The following is a 24,237-nucleotide window of genomic DNA, read 5'->3' as shown; positions in this document are numbered from 1 at the left end:
CATTTATCTATCAATGGACACTTAGGTTGCTTCCTTATCTTGGCTATTGTAAATAATGTAAAATGTTGTAAAAAAATTACCACAGAGTCGGTGGCTTAAAATAATAGAAATGTATTCTCTCACAGTTCTGGAAGCCAGAGTCTGAAATCAGTATCACTGGGATGAAATCAAGGTGTGGGCAGGGCCGTGATTCTTCAGGATCTCTTAGGAGGCTCTAGGAGAGAGTGAGTCTTGTCTCTTCCAGTTCTTGGTGGCTGCCAGCATTCCTTGGCTTGTTGGCACATCACTCCAATTTCTGTATACGAATGTTTATAGCAGTACTATTCATAATAGCTAAAAGGTACATCAACTGATAAATAGATAAGCAAAATATGATATATCCACATACAGCAGAATATTTTTCAGCCATAAAAGGAATACATTCTGATACATGCTACAACATGGATGGACCTTGAAAACATTATGCTAAGTGAAAAAGCCAGTCACAAAAGACCACATATTATATGATTCCATTTATATGAAATGTCCAGAATAGGTGAATCTATGGAGACAGAAAGTAGAATGGTGCTTACATAAGGCTACAGGGGGTGGGTGGATGGGAGAATATAGCTTAAGAATACAGACTTTCTTGGATGCCTGGGTGCTCAGTTGGTTGGGCGTCTGCCTTCAGCTCAGGTCATGATTCCAGGATCCTGGGATCAAGTCCCATGTCCGGCTCCCTGCTCAGCTGGGAGTCTGCTTCTCCCTCTGCCCCTCCCTCCCTGTTCGTGCTCACTCTCCCTTTCTCTCTGTCTCTCTCTCTCTCAAAAATAAATAAAATCTTAATAAAATAAAAGAATACAGACTTCCTTTTTTTAAAATGATGAAAATGGGTGGGAATGCAAACCAGTGCAACCACTGTGGAAAATAGTATGGAGGTTCCTCAAAAAATTAAAAATAGAACTACCCTACAACCTAGTAATCACACTACTGGCTATTTACCCCAAAGATACAAAGGTAGTGAACTGAAAGGGTATGTGCACCCCAGTGTTTATAGCAGCAATGTCCACAATAGCCAAACTATGGAAAGAACCCAGATGTCCATCGACAGATGAATGGATAAAGATGATGTGGTGTATATATACACACACACAGGAATATTATGCAGCCATCAAAAAGAGAAATCTTGGGACACCTGGGTGGCTCAGTCAGTTAAGCATCTGCCTTCAGCTCAGGTCATGATCCTGGGGTCCTGGAATCGAGTCCCGCATCAGGCTCCCTGCTCTTTGGGGAGTCTGTTCTCCCTCTCTCTCTCTACCCCCTCCCCCCTGCTTGTGCTCTCTCTCTCTCTGACAAATAAATAAATAAATAAAATCTTTAAAAAAAATGAAACCTTGCCATTTGCAATGACATGGATAGAACTAGAGGGTATTATGCTCATAAGTGAAATAAGTCAATCAGAGAAAGACAATTATCATATGATCTCACTGATATGTGGAATTTAAGAAAGAAAACAGAGGATCATAGGGGAAGAGAGAAAAAAGTGAAACAAGATGAAACCAGAGAGGGAGACAAACCATAAGAGACTCTTGAATCTGAGGAAACAAAGTGAAGGTTGCTGGAGGGGAGAGGGATGGGGGAATGGGGTAACTGGGTGATGGACATTGGGGAGGGTATGTGTTGTAATGAACACTGGGTATTATATAAGACAGATGAATCACAGACCTGTACCCCTGAAAAAAATAATATAGTATATGTTAATTAATTGAATTGAAATAAATTGAATTTAAATTAAAAAAGAATATAAAACACTATTTCAAAAGGATCCATGCACCCCTATGATTATAACAGCATTATTTACAATAGCCAAATTATGGAAGCAACCTAAGTGTCCATTGATAGATAAATGAATAAAGAAGATGTGGTATATCACACACACACACACACACTAAACACACACACACACTGGAATATTATTCAGCCATAAAAAAGAATGAAATCTTGCCATTTGCAACAACATGGATGGATCTAGAGAGTGTGATGCTAAGCAAAATAAGCCAGTCAGAGAGAGATAAATACCATATGATTTCACTCATATGTGGAATTTAAGAAACAAAACAAATGAACAAAGGCAAAAAAAAAAAAAGAGAGACAAACCAAAAAACAGACTCTTAGCTATAAGGAACAAACTGATGGGGGAGGCAGGGCAGGGACAGGTGAAATAGGTGAAGGGGATTAACAGTACAACTATTGGGGCACCTGGGTGGCTCAGTCAGTTAAGCGTCTAACTCTTGATTTCGGCTCAGGTCATGACCTCAAGGTTGTGAGATGGAGCTCTGTGTCAGGCTCCCTGCTGGGCAAGAAGCCTTCTTGAGATTCTCCCTCTTGGGGCACTTGGGTGGCTCAGTCGGTTGAGTGTCCATCTCTTGATTTCAGCTTGGGTCATGGTCTTGGGGTCCTGGGATCAAGCCCTGCATCACGCTCTACACTCAGCATGGAGTCTGCCTGGGGTTCTCTCTCTCCGTTTCCCTCTGCCCCTCCCCCCTCTCAAAATAAATGAATAAAATCTTTTTTTTTTAATTTATATTTTAAAAAATATTTTATTTATTTATTTGAGAGAGACAGAGATAGTGAGAGAGAGCTCGAGCAGGAAGGAGGGGGAGAAGCAGGCTTCCCGCGGAGCAGGGAGCCCGATGCGGGGCTCAATCCCAGGACCCCGGGATCATGACCTGAGCCGAAGGCAGAGGCTTAACCATCTGAGCCACCCAGGCGCCCCGAAATAAATGAATAAAATCTTTAAAAAATATTTTTTCTCTCTCCCTCTGCTCCTACCCCACTCACTCTCTCTTTCTCTCTATGAAAAGAGTACACTTATGATGAGCACTGAGGAATGTATAGAATTGTTGAATCACTATATTGTACACCTGAAACGAATACAACACTGTATGTTGATTACACTGGAATTAAAATAATAAAAAAATAAAATGATGACAATGTTGTAAAATCGTGGTAATTGTTGCACAGATCCATGAATATACTAAAATCATTGAATTATACACTTGAAATGGGCAAATTGTATAATATATGAATTCTACCTCAATAAAGCTCTTATTTTTAAAAAAAAAAGTGTAAGTGGAACTCAAAGAAGTATTATTAACCTGAGTTGATTTCCCGAGAGATAGTGCCATAGCAGAAAGTCTGTAGGGACCTTGGGACCCACATAGATCCTAGGATGTGTCTCATAAAGTCAGCTGATCTTACGTGGAGCAAATTGAGATATGTTGCCTCCAAACTTGGGAGAGATGTTTGGACAGCATAGAGGGAATGTTAAAGAGGAGAGTATAGTCAGAAGCACACTAGTAGGTCAGACTGCCACAATTAGACTTGCTGATACTGAGGAATAGGTGCCTTTTCACTACATTTCACTAATCCCTCTCTTTCTTAAATTTTAATTCCACTTGGTTAACATACAGTGTTATATTAGTTTCGGGTGTACAGCATGGTGATTCAATGATTCCATACGTCACCCGGTGCTCATCACCACAAGTGACTCCTTAATCCCCATCACCTATTTCACCCAACCCCCACCCATGTCCCCTCTGGTAAACATCAGTTTGTTTTCTATAACCAAAAGTCTGTTTCTTGGTTTCTCTCTCTCTCTCTCTTTTTTTCCCTTTGCTCATTTGTTTCTTAAATTCCACATAAGAGGGAAATGATATTGTGTTTGTCTTTCTGATTGACTTATTTCACTTAGCAGTATACTCTCTAGCTCCATCCATGTCATGAAAATGACAAGATTTCAGTCTTTTGTATGGCTGAGTAATATTCCATTGTATGTATATATGCCACATCTTCTTTACCCATTCATCAACAGATGGACACCTGGGCTGCTTCGGTATCTTGGCTACTGTAAATAATGCTGCTATCAACATAGGGTGCATGTGTCCCTTTGAACTAGTGTTTTTGTATTCTTTGGGTAAATACCCAGTAGTGTGATTGCTAGATCAGAGGGTAGTTCTATTTTTAATTTTCATAGGGTAGTTCTATTTTTTTAAACAAATTCTATGCCCAACGTGGGGCTTGAACTCACGACCCCAAGATCAAGAGTCGCATGCTAGGGTAGTTCTATTTTTAACTTCTTAAGGAACCTCTATACTGCTTTTGCACAATGGCTGCACCAGTTTGCATTCCCACCAACACTGCACGAGGGTTCCTTTTTCTCCGCATCCTCGCCAACACCTGTTGTTTCTTATGTTGTTGATTTTAGTCATCCTGCATTTCTCAATTAAATAAAGCATGGTACATCCAAATGATGAAATAATACACAGTCATCACAATTATGTTGTGGAACATGTTGTACAAGAGAATTCCAATTTTGTAAAAATTTTGTAGTTTTGATTTGCATTTCCCTGAACATCTTTTCACGTGTCTGTTGGCCATCTACATGTCTTCTTTGGAAAAATGCCTCTTCATATCTTCTGCCCATTTTTAAATTGAATGATGTTTTTTGGGTGTTGAGTTTTAGGAGCTCTTTATATATTTTGGATACTAGCCCTTTATCAGATATGCCATTTGCAAATACCTTCTCTCATTCTATAGGTTGCCTTTTAGTTTTGTTGATTGTTTCCTTTGCTGTGCAGAAGCTTTTTGTTTTGATGTAGTTCCAATAGTTTATTTTTGCTTTTGTTTCCCTTGCCTCAGGAGACATATCTAGAAAAAAGTTGCCTCAGCCTATGTCGAAGAGGTTACTGCCCATGCTCTCTTCGGGATTTTTATGGTTTCAGGTCTCACATATTAAGGGTTCGTTTGTTCAACGATTAAAGTCCGTTTAGGTCTTCCATCCATTTTGAATTTATTTTTGTGTATGCTGTAAGAAAGTGGTCCAGTTTCCCCAATACCATTTGTTGAAGAGACTGTCCTTTTCTCATTGGATATTCTTTCCTGCTTTATTGAAGATTAATTGACCATATAGTTGTAGGTTTAATCGAATCCTTTTTAAAGAGAAAGATGAAGATTCCTTATTTTTGCCTTCCTGCTTTTTCTCCTCTCTTGTTTCACTTTTATCTTTGCCCATGTTAAGCCTTACATCATAGAAGTATTGCTACAATTTGAGTTCGTTGGGGCTTTTTTTCCCTCTCTCTGTCCTTTATTCACGCATTCATCAATTCATCCAATAAACATTTATTGAGTATCTATCTAAGGACTATGCTAGATGCTGGAGATAGAGACTAGTAAAAACGGGTCTCTATGGTTGAGGAGCTCACAGTCTTAACATTTCCCCAATGTCTCCCTAAATACCTATTTCCTTTTCTTCACTCCAGGGTACTTCAGAATGGTATAAAACATTAAATAGAATCCATGCGTTTCCACAGTTGGTTCTAAAGAGTGAACCTCACTCTAATCAAATGACTGCCAAATAGTACCTCCATTTCTTTGACCAAGTTATATGTAGGCTTGCCTGTGGTGCAAAAATAAAAGTTTGACATCCAGCGGTAATTAATTAAATAAAGCATGGTACATCCAAATGATGAAATAATACACAGTCATTACAATTATGTTGTAGAACATGTTGTAAAAGAGAATTCCAATTTTGTAAAAAAAAAGTATGTAAAAAAGAACTAGAAAGATATACATCAAAAAGAGCAGTGGTCATCTCCGGGTTTAATAGGTAGGATATAAGTGATTAATGCTTTTTTCTTCAGACTTTTTATGTTTTACAAAATTTTTACGGTGAGCATTTATTATATTTTTGTAATCAGAAAACATATATATATATATAATTAAAATGAAAAAGCTCTCGTGAGGGCAGGGATTGAGTTTTTACCTCTTATAGTGCTTACAGCACTTGAGTGCTTTATAAATGATGAATAACAAGTAACAGAATTGAGTACTATGTGATAACCAGCAAGGCTAAAAATGAGAGTATTGAATTGCAGGCCACACTCTTAACCAACCCCCCCACCCTAGTCTATATTACAGCCTTTCATCTGTGGCCGATACGTATTCAAACCTATCAACTGTGGGCACTCTTGGCTTAGACCCCCCAAAATGTATTTATTTTAAGGACATGAAGGTTTCAGGGTGCAAAGTCCCAGACCATGCATGAAGTCGGATATATTTCTTTTCCAATGATAATAGTAACCTATGAAGCAGTATCTATTCAACACCTGCTCTATGCCAGACACGTGTCCATCTCAATAGCAACCCTATGAGGCATTATCTCCAGTATTTCTTTCCAGTCTTTCTCTATGTATAAATGTACAGTTGACCATTGAACAACACGGGGATAGGGGCACAGTTGAAAATCCAAGTTTGACTCCCCCAAACTTAACTACTACTGTTAACCAGGAAGCCTTACCAATAACATAAATCGTTGATTAACACGTATTTTGTATGTTATATGTATTGTATACTCTACGCTTACAATAAGGCAAGCTAAAGAAAAGAAAATGTTATTAGGAGAATCGTAAGGAAAAGAAAATACACTTATAGTACTGCACTATATTGAAAAAATCTATGTATAAGTGGACCCACACAGTTCAAACCCATGTTGTTCAAAGGTCAAATGTATATAGAATTTCTCTACAAAGTTAGCATCATATTTTAACTCATTTTTAGAAAATGTAACAGGGGGGCATCTGGCTGGCCCAGTCAGTAGAGCATGGGTCTTTTGATCTCAGGGTTGTAAGTTTGAGCCCCACATTGGGTATAGAGATTTCTTAAAAACAAAAATAAAAAACATATCAGGAACATTTTTTGTGTGTCATTAATTCTTTTAATAGACTAAAGTATATTTTTAGAACAGTTTTATGTTTACAGCACAAGTGAGCTGAAAGTACAGAGAGTTCCCATATACCCTCTGCATACCCTCCTGGCACCACCTCCCTTGATCAACATCCCTTACCAGAATGCTACATTTGTTACAGTCGATGACACATTGTTATCCCTCAAAGCCCATAGTTTACATAAGAGTTCACTTTTGGTGTTGTACCATTCTATGAGTTTTGATAATGTGTGACATGCATCCACTGCCCTGAAAATGGTCTGTGCTATACTGTCATTCGTTCTTTTTTTTAATGTAACCACATTTTAATGAGTTTAAACATCCACTGGATGAATATAGACAAAACTGATTTAACCAATCCCCTATTATTGGACATTCACATGGCTTTCTCATCTCTGTGTTCAAGATGAGAAAACTAAGACCCAGTGACTAGACAAGTGACTTTGTCCAAAGTCAACTGGCTAAAAAGTGAGCAGAGCTGAGGTTAGAATCCTGGTCTGTCTATGCCACCACACTGCCTCTGAATTAGTAATACACCATTAATCCCTCCTTAGACGTCTCCCTTCAACTTGAAACCAGGCATTCTCCACAACCAGACCAGCCAAGGATCCAAGCATGTGTTGAGAAGAGCAGGCAATACAAAAGAACGAGGTGGACTAACTGAGATGGAACAAATTGAAAATGCAAAGGGAGGTACAGGGAAGGGACATGGAAATAAGCAGAAGGTGGGGGATAGGGACACAGAATACCAGTTAAGATCTAAAGGAAGCTGGGTTTGGGAAACCTGAAGGGGAAAAATAGGAGAGAGCAAAGATAATCTCAAGGCCATGTGGGGAGCCAGGAAGGATTAAGGTTTCTGGGAAAGTGCATGAGACAAGGGAGGATAAAACTCCCTAGGACTATAAGGCTAGGAGAGGCTTAGTGTGGGAAGGCAGGCCCAGAGCAAAGAGGCAAGCTAGCGCAGGCGCCGGACACCAAACCTACACGTTCCTAAATCTGCGGCAGGACTCCCCTCCGGCCTGAGCCTCCTCCAGTATCTCAGATACTAAAAGCTCTCCAGCCCTTAGGGGTTGGAGGAGGAAAGTAGGGGGCGGGGACTGCAAAGTGCTCTAACTATAATGGGGACTGAGAAAGGATCCTGGCACACATATTTTTTTAAAACCAGTAGGCCTAACGCTGGTGCCCCCTCCCCCTCCCCCACTTCTCAAGCTTCAACCTCAGCCACACCCACATGCTAAGGACCGTCCGAGAGCGGGGTTGGGGTGGGGGGGTTTGGGGGGGCGTGTGTGTGCGCGCGTGCGTGCTCGTGCATACGAGAGGGAGAGGCAGAGACAGAGACAGAGACTGAGACAAAAAGAGACCGGCAGAGAGAGAGAGAGAGAGAAGGAGGAAAGAGACAAGGACAGAAAAAGGGAGGGAGGGAGAGAGAGACACAGGGAGAGAAAGGAAGAAACAGAGCTATCGGCCTCGGTGAGGAAAACTACAGAAGAGATAACGCAGGGAGCTCCTGCAGGAAGACTCAGGGAGAAGATCCCAGAACTTACCCTAAGACCGTTGAGGGAGTGGGGGAGTGTCTTTGCAGGGCCTGGTTTTGGGGTCATCAGGCAGTAACGGTTACTGCATAGGCGTTGTCACTGAGCCAGAGCCATTTAACCCGCCTTGGGTGGCTGGAGACCAAGCTTAAGACACCCCACAACTATGACATTCAGAATGGTTAGGGGAGCTCAGGGCTGCAGACAAGGGAAGGAGGGGCACGTGAGGGCTGGGTCCCTGCCTCCCCCACCCCCTCCGCTGTCACTCATTACCCCAACAGTCGCCCAGGGGGCGGGCCCCGGAGAGGTGGGGTTGGGGGGAGGGTAATCTTGGCAGGCGCCTGCTGCATGGCGTAGGTAGGGACTGTTGAGGGGGGGCGGCCGCTGGGGGGTTGAACACGAGTGGGAAGCGAAGAGAGACACGGGGAGGGGGAGGGGACCGGGAACCATTTGAATGAGAGGAGGGGATCACGGGTAGAGTGGGCTCCAGGAGGTAGGGCGGGCACGGGTGTGACGGGGGGGGGGTGGGTGGGAAGGGGGAGAAGACTCTTGAGCCAGGTAAGAGAAGCAGGTGCGTAGATCTATTTTTTGTGGGTTGGTGTACTCGACCATTCCGTGGAGAGGGGGTGCCGCCTTTCCCGAGGGCGGGCTTCAAAGCTCCAGAGGCTATCTTTTCCTCCTCAACTAACGGGGCCCCGGGCGGGGGCTCAAGCTCCATCTCCAACAACTACGCTCCACTCCGCAATTTCCAGGCGGCCACTGGGCTGGGAGTCTCGCGCCGGGGGCCGGCGCTGTCTCGCGAGCCCCCTCCACGAGCCAGCCAATGGGGTTGGTTGCTGGCGCCGCCCGCCCGCCTGGTGCAGAGCGCTGGGCGCTGTGAGCGGCGCTGCCATTTAAAGGGGCCGCGACCCCTGTCCCGGCTGCTAGGGAGGGAGGTGGAGAAGGAGCGCGGGGCCGTCGCTGTCTGCAGTTCTAGGCTTGTAGCCGTTACACTAACCCTGCCGCAGGTAGGGGTCGGGCCTGATCAAGCCGAACCGAACCTGCAGGCGGGATCTCGCAGTAGCCAGGAGGGGGGGGGGGTCTAAGGAGAGATCGTAGCTCCAAAATGTCTTCCTGTAAATGCCTGAGGTGGGGGGTGGGCAACAGGAGAAGGAGGACTAGGGGAGCAATAGGAAGGGGGGACGGGGCTGAGGAAGTGGGCGACCCTGAAAGGTAACTGGGGGGAGGGGTTAGGAAGGGCAGTTTGTGGGGGCGAAGGAAGGGCTGAGGGAGGACCTTGCAACGCGGGGAGGGGGGGTGGGGCCAGACAGGGTGGGTAAAGACTGGGGAGCTGGGGGGCTCCAGGAGATAGGGGAGGGGATAGGAACTGAGACCGCGGGGGTGGGAAAGGCTCTTGGTGGCAACGGCCCTAGGAGACTCTGAGGGGGCGTTCAGCCCGAGTTGGGGGGGAGTGAAAGGTAAGGGGGGAGGGGAACTGGGAGTTGCAGTGGGGTGGCGGGGGCAGGCGGGAGGGTGGAACGACGGACTGCCTGGCGAGTGTGGGCACAGGGCCAGGGCGGGGAACGCCTCTCCCCACAGGGGGCGCTGTATTGGGGGGGGGGGAAGTGGTCATTCGGACCAAAGCCGGTGGAAATGCTTGTCGGTTGTGGTGGGGGCTGTTCAAGAGAAATCCAAGTGGATGATGGGGTGTGTCCCAGAACCTATATAAGAAGGAATTCTGGCGAAGACCACCTCTTCTGCCCCTTCTTCTACCCCTAATCTACAGCCCATATCCAGTCATCCTCATGGACCCCAGTGATTTCCCCAGTCCGTTTGACCCATTGACCCTGCCAGAGAAGCCCCTGGCTGGAGACCTTCCAGTAGACATGGAATTTGGAGAGGACCTACTGGAATCCCAGACTGCCCCAACTCGAGGATGGGCACCCCCTGGCCCTTCTCCATCCTCAGGAGCCCTGGACCTGCTTGATACCCCTGCTGGCCTGGAAAAAGACCCTGGAGTCCTGGATGGAGCCACTGAGCTGCTGGGGCTGGGGGGGCTGCTCTATAAAGCCCCCTCCCCCCCAGAGGTGGACCATGGTCCTGAGGGGACCCTTGCATGGGATGCAGGAGATCAGACCCTAGAGCCTGGACCAGGGGGCCAGACCCCTGAGGTGGTACCACCTGAGCCAGGGGCTGGGGCAAATCCCTCTTCACCGGAGGGGCTACTAGAGCCGTTGGCTCCAGATTCACCGATAACACTGCAGTCCCCCCATATTGAAGAGGAGGAGACCACCAACATAGCTACAGGGAGAAGGGGCTCCCCTGGGCAGGAGGAGGAGCTTCCCCAAGGGCAGCCACAGAGCCCAAATGGTCCCCCCAGCCCTTCAGTGGGAGAGACTCTGGGGGATGGAATCAACAGTTCTCAGACCAAACCTGGGGGCCCTAGCCCTCCTGCACACCCTTCCTTGCCAGGTAGGTTGCCTAATCAGCTGGAGAGTTCAGGATGGCGAGAGGGTAGGGGTAAGGAGGGGTGGTTGTGTGTTTGGGGAAGACGTAGGGGAGGAGGAGGAGGAGGGGGAGGTGGAGAGATGAGAGTAGGGAGATGTATAGAGAAGGAGTTGGGAGTTTGGAAGGGAGGAGTTGGGGGGTGTGGCGAAGATGAAGGAAAGTAGGGGTAGGGAGGCAGCTCAGTGGCTGTGGGAGAGGAATAGGGGTGAGGTTTCAGGGGGTGGGTTGGGAAGAGTGGATTTGTTGGGGGAGGTTCCCTTTTTCTTACCCCAGTAGGCTGTTGGTGCCCGGGTCCTTCCTTCAGAATTTGGAGAGGACGCCGGGCTTCTTGGTGCTAAGATCTTTCCAGCTATTTTGTTCCAGAAGGGAGCGGGGTTTCTGGGTTTGGTGAATGATAACTGGGTCCTGAAGCCACTAACAGCATAGTGATTTCGGGGGAATGGTAGAAATGCAGGGCCTGGAATTGTGTCTCTGATAGGGGAGGGACAGCCTGGGCTTGAGAGGCTCTCCTTTCTCCCCTGTTCTGCCTCTCCCAGCTTGTGCCCAGGGTCTTGGGGCTTATATAACCACCTGAGTCCAGGGGAACCTATGCACATGTTAATGCTTCCTTTTCCCGTTGCTACCTTTGGGTGGTTGCGTTTGGTTTTGTTAGTGAACTCTAAGTCCTCTGATGAAAGGCGTGTGTTACCTGCGTTTCCTTAACTCCCAAACGACTGGGACAGAAGGCTGGTGGGAAGGCTAGGGTTTTTGTTTTTTTGGTTTTTTTTTAATGGAGCATAGCTGCCCCCCTTAGTGCAGAGCTCGAGGTAACCCTGCGAGGGGCCCCAAGAAGCCACAGGCACTTGAGTTTTCCCTTTCAGTTTTGAGTAAGTCCTTCCCCAGGAATGGAGGCGGAGGTTGGGCCAGGGAGGGGGCGGTGAGGGCAAGCTCAAGATTTAGGCTGTTTTCTGCTTCCTTTGCAGGAGATGGCCTGACTGGGAAGGCGAGTGAGAAGCCGCCTGAGAGGGTGAGGGGGGGAGGGGATTGGAAGGAGTCTGGTTCCCCCTATAGCTCTGGGAAGGACAGACCCTTCATTTTCCCTCCCAGATGTTGTTCTGTGGAGGGTGTGTGTGTGAGGAGAGTTAGGAGGAGGGAGGGAGCTCTTGTGTCTCCTGCTTCTTAAGGAGAAAGTCCAGCCCCCTTTTTTCCCTCCTCCTAAGGGCTGGGCCAAGGGTCCCTACTCTCCCTTCCCCCTCCCATCTCTGTACCCCCCCCCCCCCACACTAGTGCAGCAGGCCCTTTAGCCTGCCCCTGGTGTCAGCTTTCCTCCCCTCCCTGTTTCCAAGGTACAGAAGAGAAGCGAGCGCGTTAGAAGAGTAGAGCCTCCCAAACCTGAGGTTGTGGATTCCACTGAGAGCAGTGAGTAGGACTTGAGGAAGTGTGACCGAGTGGGATGTGGCGGGCCACGGATCAACCGGCTCCTGCAGCGCTGCGCCCCGCAGAGTGTGAAGTGCCTATCTCTGCTGTGGGTTGGCATGGGAACCAGGGGCAGTGGGGGAAATGGAAAACAACGGCACTGAGAATGGAGTTTCCTGTTTCAGCTGTGCCATCCCTGTCCTGAGTCTTCCCACTTGGAGCCCTCCCGCGCCCTCCCTAGGAGATTATGGAGTGACTAAGGGGGAGTGACACCAGTGGCTTAAGACACCAGTGTATTGGGGGTGGGGGTGGAAAGGCAGGAACCAGGGGGAAGGGGACCCCCCCTTGCCTCCGGGGGGATCCAGTATCTGCTGAGCTCCCTGTGCGGTCAGAGGATGGCTGGAGACTAGGTCCGGTCCGGTAGCCTCTGCTCACTGCCCCTCTCCCCACGTCCTCAGTTCCAGTGTCAGATGAAGATTCTGATGCCATGGTAGATGACCCCAATGATGAGGACTTTGTGCCATTCCGGCCCCGGCGGTCCCCTCGCATGTCCCTCCGCTCGAGCGTGGCCCAAAGGGCCGGGCGCTCTGCGGTCGGCGCCAAGATGACCTGTGCGCATTGCCGGACGCCACTGCAGAAGGGGCAGACTGCCTACCAGCGCAAGGGGCTGCCCCAGCTCTTCTGCTCTTCGTCCTGTCTCACCACTTTCTCTAAGAAGCCTTCGGGCAAAAAGACCTGTACCTTCTGCAAGAAGTACGTGAAGGTTCCCCAGGTGCGGGGAGGGCAGGGAGCAGGCCGGGAATAATGGCTGAGACAGGGACTATGTTGGCAAGAACCTAACGGAGCGGAACTGGGAGCGAGGCAGGTGAGGGAGGGGGCCCGAGGAGCGTAAGAGTAGTCGGGGGCCCGTGGTCACGGGTCCCCGAGGAGAGGGGGTGGGAGCTGGCGAAAGGAGAGGGTAGTGCTGAGTGAATATCCAAACCCGTTCCCCCACCCCACCCCCCTCCAGGGAGATCTGGAACACCAAGGACTCGGTTGTGGCCCAGACTGGTTCAGGAGGCTCCTTCCATGAGTTCTGCACGTCCGTGTGTCTCTCCCTGTACGAGGCCCAGCAGCAGCGCCCAATCCCCCAGTCCGGGGATCCCGCCGATGCCACTCGCTGCAGCATATGCCAGAAGACCGGAGAGGTGAGGAAGCTCGATGGGGGCCAGATTTGCAGAGCCTGGCCAGCCCAGAGCTGCCCCTGTGCTCCTGGGGCTGCAGGGGCCAGGCCCTGTGGAGGAGGGGAGTGGGGAAGGAGAGGCAGCCATCGTGAGGGAGCGTATTCAAGGATAGAGCTTCTCCAGGATGTACGCAGCCGGCCTTCCTTGCCTCCCGGGACCTCACCATCGAGTCGGCAGCCCGATGTGCAGGTTGGGGGGTCCCTGGGCCCACTGTCCGCTGTGAAGGTCTAGGGTGAGGCGGGGCGGGCTGTCCTTGCTCCGGGGTGGGTGGTGGTGCCCAGGCCGTGGCTCAGGGTGTGCGTGTGTGTACACGGCAGGTCCTGCACGAGGTCAGCAACGGCAGCGTGGTGCACCGGCTCTGCAGTGATTCCTGCTTCTCCAAATTCCGGGCCAACAAGGGACTGAAAACCAACTGTTGTGACCAGTGCGGGGCTTACATCTACACCAAGACCGGGAGCCCCGGCCCTGAGCTCCTCTTCCACGAGGGCCAACAAAAGCGGTTCTGCAACACAACCTGCTTGGGGGCGTACAAGAAGGTGGGGCCGAGGGAGTAGTGCACTAGAGGGCTGTGGAAGGGGGTTGCGGTTCCTGGGTGACGAATAAAGGTGCCTGACGGGGTCGAGGGTTGGGAGGAATAAAGCGAATAAAGGGGGTTTCAATTGTATCTGTTATGTTTTATTTTTGAAGCTGGCTGGCGGATACACAGGTCTTTGTTATATCATCATCTATACTTTTTTTGTATGCCTGAAACCTTTCATGTTTTAAAAAATTTAACAAATAAAAGTGAAGGGACAAATCCAGCCTCAGCCTCTCCTTCCCCATCCTCACAGAAAAACACACGTGTGTACCCCTGTGTCTGGTGCAAGACCCTGTGTAAGAACTTTGAGATGCTATCACATGTGGATCGTAATGGCAAGACCAGCTTGTTCTGTTCCCTGTGCTGTACCACCTCTTACAAAGTGAAGCAGGCAGGGCTCACTGGTAGGTGCAAAGCCCTCTTCTCTGAGACCCCTGCTGGCCTTCCTTCTACCTCCCGTACTCCCCTCTTCTAAAGTAATCCCTGCCGCCCGACCTCAGCCCCGGCTACATCTTTCCATCTTCCCGTGGGTTTCCTGTTCCGTCTCTGCACTGCCTTACACCTTCTCTGTGCTCTCTCTCTCTCTCTCTCTCTCTCTCCGTCTCTCTCTCGGTCTCTCTCTCGGTCTCTCTCGGTCTCTTTCTCTCTCTCTCTCCCTTTCTCTCTGTGCCCCAGGCCCTCCCCGACCCTGCAGCTTCTGCCGCCGCAGCCTCTCTGACCCCTGTTACTACAACAAGGTTGATCGCACAGTCTACCAATTCTGCAGCCCCAGCTGCTGGACCAAGTTCCAGGTACTCCAAACCCTGGACCAGGGATTAAAGAAGGGTGTGGTGACAGAGAGAGGGTACGAGAGTTGGGGTAGGTAGGCCCCGGGCCCCCGAGCCAAGAACGAGCCCTACTCCCCCCGCCCCCCACCACTGCCGCCGCCACGCACCTCCCTTACTTGTCTTCCTTCCCTTCAGCGCACAAGCCCTGAGGGGGGCATTCACCTGAGCTGTCACTACTGCCACAGCCTCTTCAGTGGCAAGCCTGAGGTCTTGGACTGGCAGGTAAGACCCCCGCCGCCCCCCCCCCCGCCGCCCTGTCACAGGGCCACGGCCGGATGTCACAGCTCTGTCCTCACCCGCCCTGTGCCCTCATCTCAGGACCAGGTGTTCCAGTTCTGCTGCCGGGACTGCTGTGAGGACTTCAAGCGGCTTCGCGGGGTGGTGTCCCAGTGCGAGCACTGCCGGCAGGAGAAGCTCCTGCACGAGAAACTTCGATTCAGCGGGGTGGAGAAGAGCTTCTGCAGCGAAGGTAAGGAGGCGGCGAAGGGGCAGGAGGCCCTGTACCTTGCAGCCTGAGGGGCCGGCAGGGAAGGGAGGAGGACTCACAGTGGGGCCTGTGGGCCGAGGGCCTCTGGCTCCTCCCCTCCGTGCATCCGTGCATCTGTCCATCCGTGCATCTGTCCATCCGTGCACCTGTGCATCTGTCCATCCGTGCATCCGTGCATCGGTGCACCCGTGCATCCGTGCATCCGTGCGTCTGTCCATCCGTGCACCCGTGCATCCGTGCATCTGTCCATCCATGCATCTGTCCATCCGTGCATCCGTGCACCCGTGCATCTGTCCATCCGTGCATCCGTGCATCCGTGCGTCTGTCCATCTGTGCACCCGTGCACCCGTGCATCTGTCCATCCGTGCACCCGTGCACCCGTGCATCCGTGCATCCCAAGGCTTCAGGCCCCAGAGGCTGTTGGGGCTTTTACTCAGACCCCCTTGGAAAGGTCGGCTCTCGCCGCCCCCCGTGGCCATGTCTGTGTCCCTGGACTCTTCCCTCTTGCCCTGTCCGCAGGATGTGTGCTGCTGTACAAACAGGACTTCACCAAGAAGCTGGGGTTGTGCTGTATCACTTGTACGTACTGCTCCCAGACCTGCCAGCGTGGGGTCACCGAGCAGCTGGACGGAAGCACCTGGGACTTCTGCAGCGAGGACTGCAAGAGCAAGTACCTGCTGTGGTACTGCAAGGTGAGGGGCACAGCGCATCCGAGAGGGGGAGGGGAGGGGCGGTCTCCAGGGAGGGGGGCAGCACGGAGGGCTTCTCCCATTTTTAGGGAGGCGGGGCTGACCATCCTGTGGACACCCTCAGGCTGCGCGGTGCCACGCCTGTAAGCGCCAGGGGAAGCTGCTGGAGACCATCCACTGGCGCGGGCAGATCCGTCATTTCTGCAACCAGCAGTGTCTACTGCGCTTTTATAGCCAGCAGAACCAACCCAATCTGGATACCCAGAGTGGGCCTGAGAGCCTCCTGAACAGTGAGTCCCGGGCCGGGGGTTCGGGGGGGGGGCTATTCCGTTAGAACCGGCTCGGACTCTTCTCACCCTGGGCCCAGCCCCTCTCTTCTCCCGCTCTGGCCTTCACCTCATCCTCAGCCAGAGCTCCTGGCGCCGTGTTCCCTTGCAGCCTCTGGACCGTGCAGGTACTAGGGGGAGCCTTGTTTAAAGGTTCTCCGAGTTTGAGTCTCCTGCGTCAGTATCGAGGACATGTTTTTAGGGAATAGGCACCTACCCAGGTGGGATGGGGCCTGTGGGGGCTGTGGTTAGCATTCTTTTCTTTTTTAATTAATTAATTAATTTATTTGATTGAGAGAGAGCGCACACAAGCAGAGGTGAGGGACAAAGGGAGAGGGAGAAGCAGACGCCCCACTGAGCAGGGAGCCCGATGCGGGACTCGATCCCAGGACCCTGAGACCACGACCCGAGCTAAAGCAGATGCTTAACTGACTGAGCCACCAGGTGCCCCTGTGTTTAGTTTTCTGAGAGAAGGAAGTGTCAGCATAAGCCCTACCTTTAGTGAGACTGAAGACTATTGTTTCTAGAATGTTACCTTAGTCCCCCCACTGCTTCAGGGGTCCCAGGCTTCTGAGGGCCATCTGCATGGAAGGTCTCAAAGTGTGGGTTCCCCAAGAAGTTTTGATCTTCTTGGCAGCTGGGAGCAAAGAATCTTCTTGGCCCCTGTCACTGGGGCCTAGAGAAGACTAGATCTGGGGTGGCGAGGAGGGGATAGTCTAGATATCCCATTTGCATTTAGCGCACCTCTTAACGGAGCTCTCCCGGGACAGGGACAAGGAAAACGGAAGAGCAGGTTCCTCAGATGAGAGCATTCACTTGTTTTGATCTCTAGGTCAGTCTCCTGAGTCAAAGCCCCAGACACCGTCTCAAACCAAAGTGGAGAACAGCAATACAGCAAAGACCCCAGAGGAAAATGGGAATCTGGGCAAGGTCAGGGCCGAAGCCGAGGGGGTGGATGGCCTCAGAAGGGGGTCTGGTAAGTTGGCGGCACTAACGTTCCTTTGTCTCTGCAGATCCCTGCAAAGACCCGATCGGCTCCCACTGCTTCCACCCCTCCTCCACCCCCACCGCCCCCAGCAACACCCCGCAAAAACAAAGCTGCCATGTGTAAACCACTGATGCAGAATCGGGGGGTCTCCTGTAAGGTGGAGATGAAGTCCAAAGGGAGCCAAACAGGTGAGCCAGGGTACCTAGACATCCCAGCCCTGTGCTTGGGAGCCGGACCAGGGGGTTTTTTTAGGCGGCTGAGGTATCATGCGTCTGGTGGTTCTGGAACCATAGAGTTGTCTCTCAGCCTTTGGTGCAAGCGCCGGTTTGTGACACCGAGCGTGCGTTAGAGCCTTCGGTGGTGACGAGCGAGCGGCCCCGGCCCCGGGCAGGATGTGACCAATCGAGCGGGGGCTCTGAGAAGACCCCTTTCTTGTTGGCAGAAGAATGGAAGCCACAGGTGATCGTGCTGCCCATCCCAGTGCCCATCTTTGTGCCAGTGCCTATGCATCTGTACTGCCAGAAAGTTCCGGTGCCTTTCTCCATGCCCATCCCGGTGAGTTTCCCAGCCCTTCCTGCTGCAGCCTCCTCTACCCTCTCAGCACTGAGACCCCCTGCCCGCCCCCTGCCTCCCTCCCACCAGCCGTCCCTCTTCCTTGCTGCTGCGCTTCTTGGTGTCTAGCTGGGATTTGTGCCTCTAGGTGCCTGTGCCCATGTTCCTGCCCACCACCTTGGAGAGCACAGACAAGATTGTGGAGACCATTGAGGAGCTGAAGGTGAAGATCCCTTCCAACCCCTTGGAGGCCGACATCCTGGCTATGGCAGAAATGATTGCAGAGGCTGAGGAGTTAGACAAGGCCTCATCTGACCTTTGTGGTATGCCACGGACAGCGGTGTTGAGGGACACAGGGTGCGACCCGTCTGTCTCGGCCTCAGGGGGCGGAGTGTGGTGATCTTGGTGCCTCAGCAGGACTGGGGCGTAGTTGGGGCCGGCCCCTGAGGGCCCGTGAGGGCGCTAGGCAGGAGCTGCAGTGACCAAGCCCCCTTCTCTGCCTCCCAGATCTTGTGAGCAACCAGAGTGCAGAGGGGCTTCTGGAAGACTGTGACCTGTTCGGGCCAGCAAGAGATGACGTCCTGGCCATGGCCGTCAAGATGGCCAATGTCCTGGATGAGCCCGGGCAAGATTTGGAGGCCGACTTCCCCAAGAGTGAGTAGGATGTGGAGCGTTTCCAGGGAGTACAGAAGCCTCTGTGCCATCGGGAGGAGTGACCCTCGTGACCTGAGCATGCCCTAACCAGTGCTCCTTGTGACCCTATGACAGAAGGCTCACGCAGGGACCAGTCCCAGAGATACTGGGACAGGCACGCTATTTTACAGTTGTGTCTTGCTTGTTTTTTCCAATCGTGGCAAAACACATGACCTGAGACTTACCATCTTACCCACGTTTAAGTACGCAGTTCCGTAGTGTTAAGAACATTTGCATCATTGTGAGTTTTGGTGTCTGTGTGCCTCTGAGTGTGTTCCTGGTATAGCTTTGCTGGTTCCTGTTGAGCACGGTGAAGCTTTGTGGGAGGCTCATCTCTGGGCAAGTGGGCAAATAGGAGGGGAAGGATGGGAGCACTACCGGGTTGAGATCTTAAAACCTTGATTTCTTCTTCTTTCCACTCTTAACAGATCCTTTGGACATTAACCCCAGTGTAGACTTCCTCTTTGATTGCGGCCTGGTAGGGCCCGAGGACGTGTCTGCTGAACAAGACCTTCCCCGCACCATGAGGAAGGTGAGGGCTGGGGTGTTGAATCCACAGCAGAGGGAGGGGGCCCAAAGAACTCGGGGGAGGGTCTCGTAGCCAAGCCAGCAGCCTTAGTGTGACTTTCCTGCCCTCTTTTCTCTACCATTGTGAGTACCAAGAAACAGCCAAATTTCTCTCTCCCTGGTTCACGAGGTCATCAGGGCTATTTCTGGGGCTCTGTGCTCTGGAAGCTTGCCGTGTTCTGATGTCAGTCCCCTCGTTCCGCGGTGGTCAGCACTATCCCAACTAGCTTCCGTGGTGCCCCTGGCCTTGCCCCAGCCACGTCTCTCCTTTCTCTCCCCCTCCAGGGTCAAAAGCGGCTGGTGCTTTCCGAGAGCTGTTCCCGGGACTCCATGAGCAGCCAGCCTAGCTGTACTGGGCTTAACTATTCGTATGGTGTCAATGCTTGGAAGTGCTGGGTGCAGTCAAAATATGCCAATGGAGAAACGAGCAAGGGGGATGAGCTGCGTTTTGGCCGTAAGTTGGGGGGGGGCGGGGAGGAAGGTACCCTATGGGGAAGAGAGTGGGGAGAGGGAGAGGAGGAGGAAGAGGGCCAGGGCTGTGATTCAGCTGAGGACGTGAGGGTGTCTAGGAGTGATAAGGCTGTGATCACTGAAGGGTGTCCTGTGAAGATGGGGAAGGGCTGCCTAGGTTTCATGGCTGAGGGCTTTTTTTTTTTTTTGCAATGGGTGGGTTTGTTCTGGAGCTGGATGCGACTGAGGGATGGAGGGATTAACAATGGACTGAAATGAAATTCTCCATGTGGAGCATTCTTAATCCCATCCACCTCTACTGCATATCCCTGCAGCCAAACCGATGCGCATCAAAGAGGATATCCTGGCCTGCTCGGCTGCCGAACTCAACTATGGCCTGGCCCAGTTTGTGAGAGAAATCACTCGACCCAACGGGGAACGATACGAACCCGACAGTATCTACTACCTGTGTCTTGGCATCCAACAGGTACCCCTTGCACGCTGCCTCACTTGCCATCACCCTCGACAGAGCAGGCAGGGTCCCACCAGAAATGGCCCCGTCCCACTCCCTGTTCCTCACCCTGTCTCCTACCCTGAGCAGGTCTCCTCGGTGATCCTCAGACCCGTTCTAGGAAGGGAAGGATGGGTGGAGCTGGGTTCCTTGAGTGGTGGGGGGATGGTAAGTTCCCACTGGGAGAGGTCGGCCGTGCATTATGTGACGAGACCTCAGAGTGGTGGGCATCGCTGGGGAAGAGCACCCTGGGTCACACAACCCAGCAGCTGTTTCCCACTGCCTTCTCATTACCAAGGTCGCCATGCCTGAGGCCTTTGGCATCGTGTCTTTCCTCTAGAACCTAGAGTCTAGCTTTTTAATGTGCGTTTGGTTTTCTTTCTTCAGTACTTGCTAGAAAATAACCGAATGGTGAACATCTTCACGGACCTTTACTATCTGACTTTCGTTCAAGAACTCAACAAGTCTCTGAGTACCTGGCAGCCCACGCTCCTCCCCAACAGTAAGGGACAGGGACTTAGCAATCCCTCTGTCCTTTCCTCCAGTCTTTAAATACGCCGTTCCAAGAGTCCTGGGCTCTTTGGTCTGCCACTCTTCACAAAGGCTCAGAGGGCAAGAGTTATGGACCTGGGGGCCTCAGAGTTCAGAGCTAGAAGAGCCAGGGCCCCCCGTCCTTGAACCTGACTTAGGTCTGACGAGCTATCTCTGGGTCTGAGAAGGGTGGCGTGGGTTTAGTTGGTAAGAGTGGAAAGAAAAGAAGACATTGTGGGACTCCCCAAGGTTTACATCTGCCTGCCTGTAACTTGAGGGTGGCGAGAGACGCTCCAAATGCAGGTGGAAACCATAAAAAAAATCCAGTTCAGGGCGCCTGGGTGGCTCAATCGGTTAGGTGTCTGACTCTTTTTTTAAAGATTTTATTTACTTAATAGAGAGAGAGAGAGAGAGAGGGGAAGAGAATGGGGGAGGGGCAGAGAGAGAGAGAGAGAGAGAAGCAGACTCCCCGCTGAGCAGGGAGCCCACTGTGGGGCTCGATCCCAGGACCCTGGGCTCATGACCCGATGCCTAACCGGCTGAGCCACCCAGGCGCACCCCCACCCCCTAGTGTCTGACTCTTAATCTCAGCTCAGGTCTCATCTCAGGGTCATGAGTTCAAGCCCCGCATTGGGCTCCACGCTGGGCGTACAGCCTACTTAAAAAAAAACAAAAAAACAAAAAAAAAACAAAACCAACTCAATTCCACCATCTACTCTAGCAGAGTATCAGGGTTTGATCTGTAGTGGCCACTTCCCTGAACGGGGACAGTGTGGGAAATGCCTGTGAGCAGGACATCTGGGGTCAGAGGCGGTCGGGTGTGGGCGGTTGATCCCCTCTGACTGGCCTCTCTCCCTTGACCGGTGCAGATACGGTGTTCTCTCGGGTGGAGGAAGAGCACCTCTGGGAGTGTAAGCAGCTGGGGGTCTACTCGCCCTTCGTCCTCCTCAACACCCTCATGTTCTTCAACACTAAGTTTTTTGGGCTACAGACAGCCGAGGAGCACATGCAGCTCTCCTTCACCAACGTGGTGCGGCAGTCCCGCAAGTGTACCACCCCTCGGGGCACCACCAAGGTGGTGAGCATCCGCTACTATGCCCCAGTCCGCCAGAGAAAAGGGCGAGGTACGAGGCTGCCCCCTCCTTTATCTTTCCCCCCCTCTGCTCGCCCCTTCGGCGCCCCGCCATCACCACCGGCTTGGCCTCCTCTCCTCTGCTTCCCTGCCCTTCCATTCCCGTGTTGGCAGAGCAGGTGCCAGCAGCCAGCCCTGCAATCTGCTGGGCAGTGGCTCTTGCATCCATAGGAGGTCACTCGGCTGCCTGTGTCTGACTTTGCTCATTTCAAGGCAATTTCCTTTTCTTAGGTGGGGGCGGACAGGTAGGAAGCCCGTTGGGTGTGTTTGGCTGTGGGGGAAAGTTGACGGCGTGGCTGAGAGGCTTTCCCTGGCTCTTTGCTATTGGGTGTGACAGAAGCCACACCTTGGTTTCCACTCTGGCCCTGGAGTCCTGTCCCATCTGAGTGCAGTTCCCGAGGTCGCTGTTCTGGACCCGAGCCTCCCCCTGGACTCCTGTCCCCAGAGCCGGGACCATGGCTGTTTCTCTGTCCCGGAAGGCCAGCCCAGCCTTGCAGAGTCGGGCCTGTTCTGTGAGCATGTGTGCATCATTTCTGAGATTACTTCTTTAGGAAATCAATTTGGGGGAGATTATAAAGAGAGGCTTTGGCGGTGAGAACTAGGGAGGCCTGCAGAGTGACCCCCCCCCCCACCAACAGGACGTTTGCTTGGTGTGGGGAGACTGACCGACTCTTCTTCTGCCTTTATTTCTCTATGAGACTGTATTTGGCGTCCTGAGGCCTTCTGTGCCCTGGACCGTGCTCTTGGAGGTGGTTCATCCCCACTGTGCTTTTTAATGACTGAGTCATTTGCATCCTCCGCAGACACGGGGCCCGGGAAACGGAAGAGAGAAGACGAAGCCCCTATCTTAGAGCAGCGTGAGAACCGCATGAATCCCCTCCGCTGCCCAGTCAAGTTCTATGAGTTCTATCTCTCCAAATGGTGAGTTGGAGGGTTTGCAGGAATGACATTAGCATGGAGACCCCAGGGGTCTACTTCGCCCTGGTACTGACCTCTGTCCTTCCCCCCCTTCCACCCACCCCACCCCGCTCCCCACCGTCGCAGTCCCGAAAGCCTCCGGACTCGCAACGATGTCTTCTACCTGCAACCTGAGCGGTCCTGCATCGCAGAGTCCCCTCTCTGGTATTCTGTCATCCCCATGGACCGTAGCATGTTGGAGAGTATGCTCAATCGCATTCTGGCCGTGCGTGAGATTTACGAGGAGCTGGGTCGTCCTGGGGAGGAAGACCTGGACTGAGCCCGTGTGCTGTCCATGTCCATCTCTCACACCAATATCTGGCCTGGGGCCACGTCCCGCAGGGCGCCTGGCCCGGGAACCAATGCTACTCATTCTGAAGGGCCCTGACTGCCCTCCTCCATCCCCTGCCTTCCCTAGGAACCCCTGGCTTTTTACCTTCTTCCATTACCACTTGACGACCCCAGGGTCCCAGTCCTCTGTCCGCAGGGGCTGGGCTCCCAGTGATGGGCAAAACCCAGTGAGGCCACTTTCTTTATGCTTCAGAGTAAACCCCTTCACTTGGGGCCGGACTCTGGATGGAGTGTTCATAGCTCTGGTGATCCTGTTGGCTTTGGGTTTCCCGACCCATCCCGCATAGGTAAAGCTCCCTGTTCCTAGGTTCGGCCAAGGGAAAAAACCCAGCTGCCTTCTCTGCCCTGCACCCACTCCCTTCTCTACCCTTCCCCGGTACCACGCTAAAGGGTCTTATACGAAAGATCTGAAAGTAATGAGGGGACCATCTACCTACAACACGGAGCTTAGATGCTCCTCCCCTCCCATGAGATAACTGGTGGTTGGAACCCCCTCGCCACTGTATTCCCCCTCCCCATCCCTGCAAGCACCGACCCCTGGTGCTGCACCTTTAAAAACTCCCAAACGCTTTCTTTCCCTCAAAGGCAGAGAATGACTCTAAGTATGGGGAGCTGACTCCTGTCCCCTTGGTTTACGTGTTTGTTTCTCTCTGCCATCTTAGGTTGGCATGAGCCATGGTGTCAACATGCTTAGCCCCCTTCTGTAACTGCCTCCCTTTAGTTCAATGGACAGAATTTCCCAAGGCAAAAAACTACCTTCTGACTTGAACTGGGGCTGGGTTCCCCATTCTTGTTCTCCCCCCATCATAAGAGCCAGGCCAAGCCTGTGGGGGCCCTGGGTCATGCAGGATGGGCTCTGTGGTCAAAGGATAGGTGAGGAGCTGTGGGCAGGGGTCCCGCCCCCACTGCCGACATCTCCCTTTCCCATCTTGCCTTTGTAGTTCCAGAAAGCTATTAGTGTCCAGCAAAGGGGGTTACCCAGTTCTTTCCCTGTTGGCTTTGCTGTTCCCCAGCCTCCTTTTTGTGTTTTTATAACTGTCACCAGTTTAGCCACTGTTTAAATTGTATATATTGTTCTGAGGCGCCTGGCCTGTCCCTTCAGTGAGCCATGCCCACCCTTGTGTTGTAGTGAGAAGCTGTTGTCACGACTAACCTTCTGTCTCTGGAATTGTTTGTTTCAAATAAAGAATTAAAATTGT

At 51.8% G+C, this 24,237-nt stretch overlaps 2 protein-coding genes across 7 annotated transcripts in view; one reads left to right on the top strand and one right to left on the bottom strand.

The window, feature by feature from the left end:
• The window catches only part of NONO (non-POU domain containing octamer binding), a 25,927-nt gene extending 17,473 nt beyond the window's left edge, over positions 1–8,454 (bottom strand). The window contains exon 1 of the mRNA XM_045879381.3: positions 8,308–8,454. Coding sequence (XP_045735337.2) covers positions 8,308–8,364 — 57 coding nt within the window. The 5' untranslated portion in view covers positions 8,365–8,454. The remainder of the gene's footprint in view (positions 1–8,307) is intronic.
• Positions 1–24,237, top strand: part of ZMYM3 (zinc finger MYM-type containing 3) — a 26,871-nt gene extending 2,634 nt beyond the window's left edge. The window contains exons 1-25 of one of the 6 annotated variants that reach the window (XM_064574230.1): positions 8,603–8,652; positions 10,061–10,746; positions 11,745–11,788; positions 12,108–12,180; positions 12,636–12,930; positions 13,187–13,364; positions 13,718–13,936; positions 14,231–14,381; positions 14,653–14,768; positions 14,940–15,026; positions 15,123–15,273; positions 15,811–15,983; positions 16,105–16,270; positions 17,139–17,236; positions 17,320–17,482; positions 17,737–17,849; positions 17,995–18,169; positions 18,354–18,500; positions 18,968–19,071; positions 19,392–19,560; positions 19,892–20,043; positions 20,455–20,569; positions 21,468–21,722; positions 22,534–22,651; positions 22,775–24,237. In XM_064574230.1, coding sequence (XP_064430300.1) covers positions 10,080–10,746; positions 11,745–11,788; positions 12,108–12,180; positions 12,636–12,930; positions 13,187–13,364; positions 13,718–13,936; positions 14,231–14,381; positions 14,653–14,768; positions 14,940–15,026; positions 15,123–15,273; positions 15,811–15,983; positions 16,105–16,270; positions 17,139–17,236; positions 17,320–17,482; positions 17,737–17,849; positions 17,995–18,169; positions 18,354–18,500; positions 18,968–19,071; positions 19,392–19,560; positions 19,892–20,043; positions 20,455–20,569; positions 21,468–21,722; positions 22,534–22,651; positions 22,775–22,967 — 4,122 coding nt within the window. In that variant the 5' untranslated portion in view covers positions 8,603–8,652; positions 10,061–10,079 and the 3' untranslated portion in view covers positions 22,968–24,237. Of the gene's footprint in view, positions 1–8,602; positions 8,653–8,864; positions 9,303–10,060; positions 10,747–11,744; positions 11,789–12,107; positions 12,181–12,635; positions 12,931–13,186; positions 13,365–13,717; positions 13,937–14,230; positions 14,382–14,652; positions 14,769–14,939; positions 15,027–15,122; positions 15,274–15,810; positions 15,984–16,104; positions 16,271–17,138; positions 17,237–17,319; positions 17,483–17,736; positions 17,850–17,994; positions 18,170–18,353; positions 18,501–18,967; positions 19,072–19,391; positions 19,561–19,891; positions 20,044–20,454; positions 20,570–21,467; positions 21,723–22,533; positions 22,652–22,774 lie in introns of those variants that run through there. The other 5 variants (XM_045879373.3, XM_045879366.3, XM_064574229.1 and 2 more) reach the window with 5 other exon arrangements.

This window comes from Mirounga angustirostris, unplaced genomic scaffold, assembly GCF_029215605.1.
Source record: "Mirounga angustirostris isolate CCGP_5_RB_7025 unplaced genomic scaffold, mMirAng1.0.hap1 SCAF_11, whole genome shotgun sequence".
Classification (NCBI taxonomy): Eukaryota; Metazoa; Chordata; class Mammalia; order Carnivora; family Phocidae; genus Mirounga; species Mirounga angustirostris.
The sequence above is the reverse complement of the archived record's forward strand: the minus strand, read 5'-3'. Positions and strand labels throughout refer to the sequence as shown.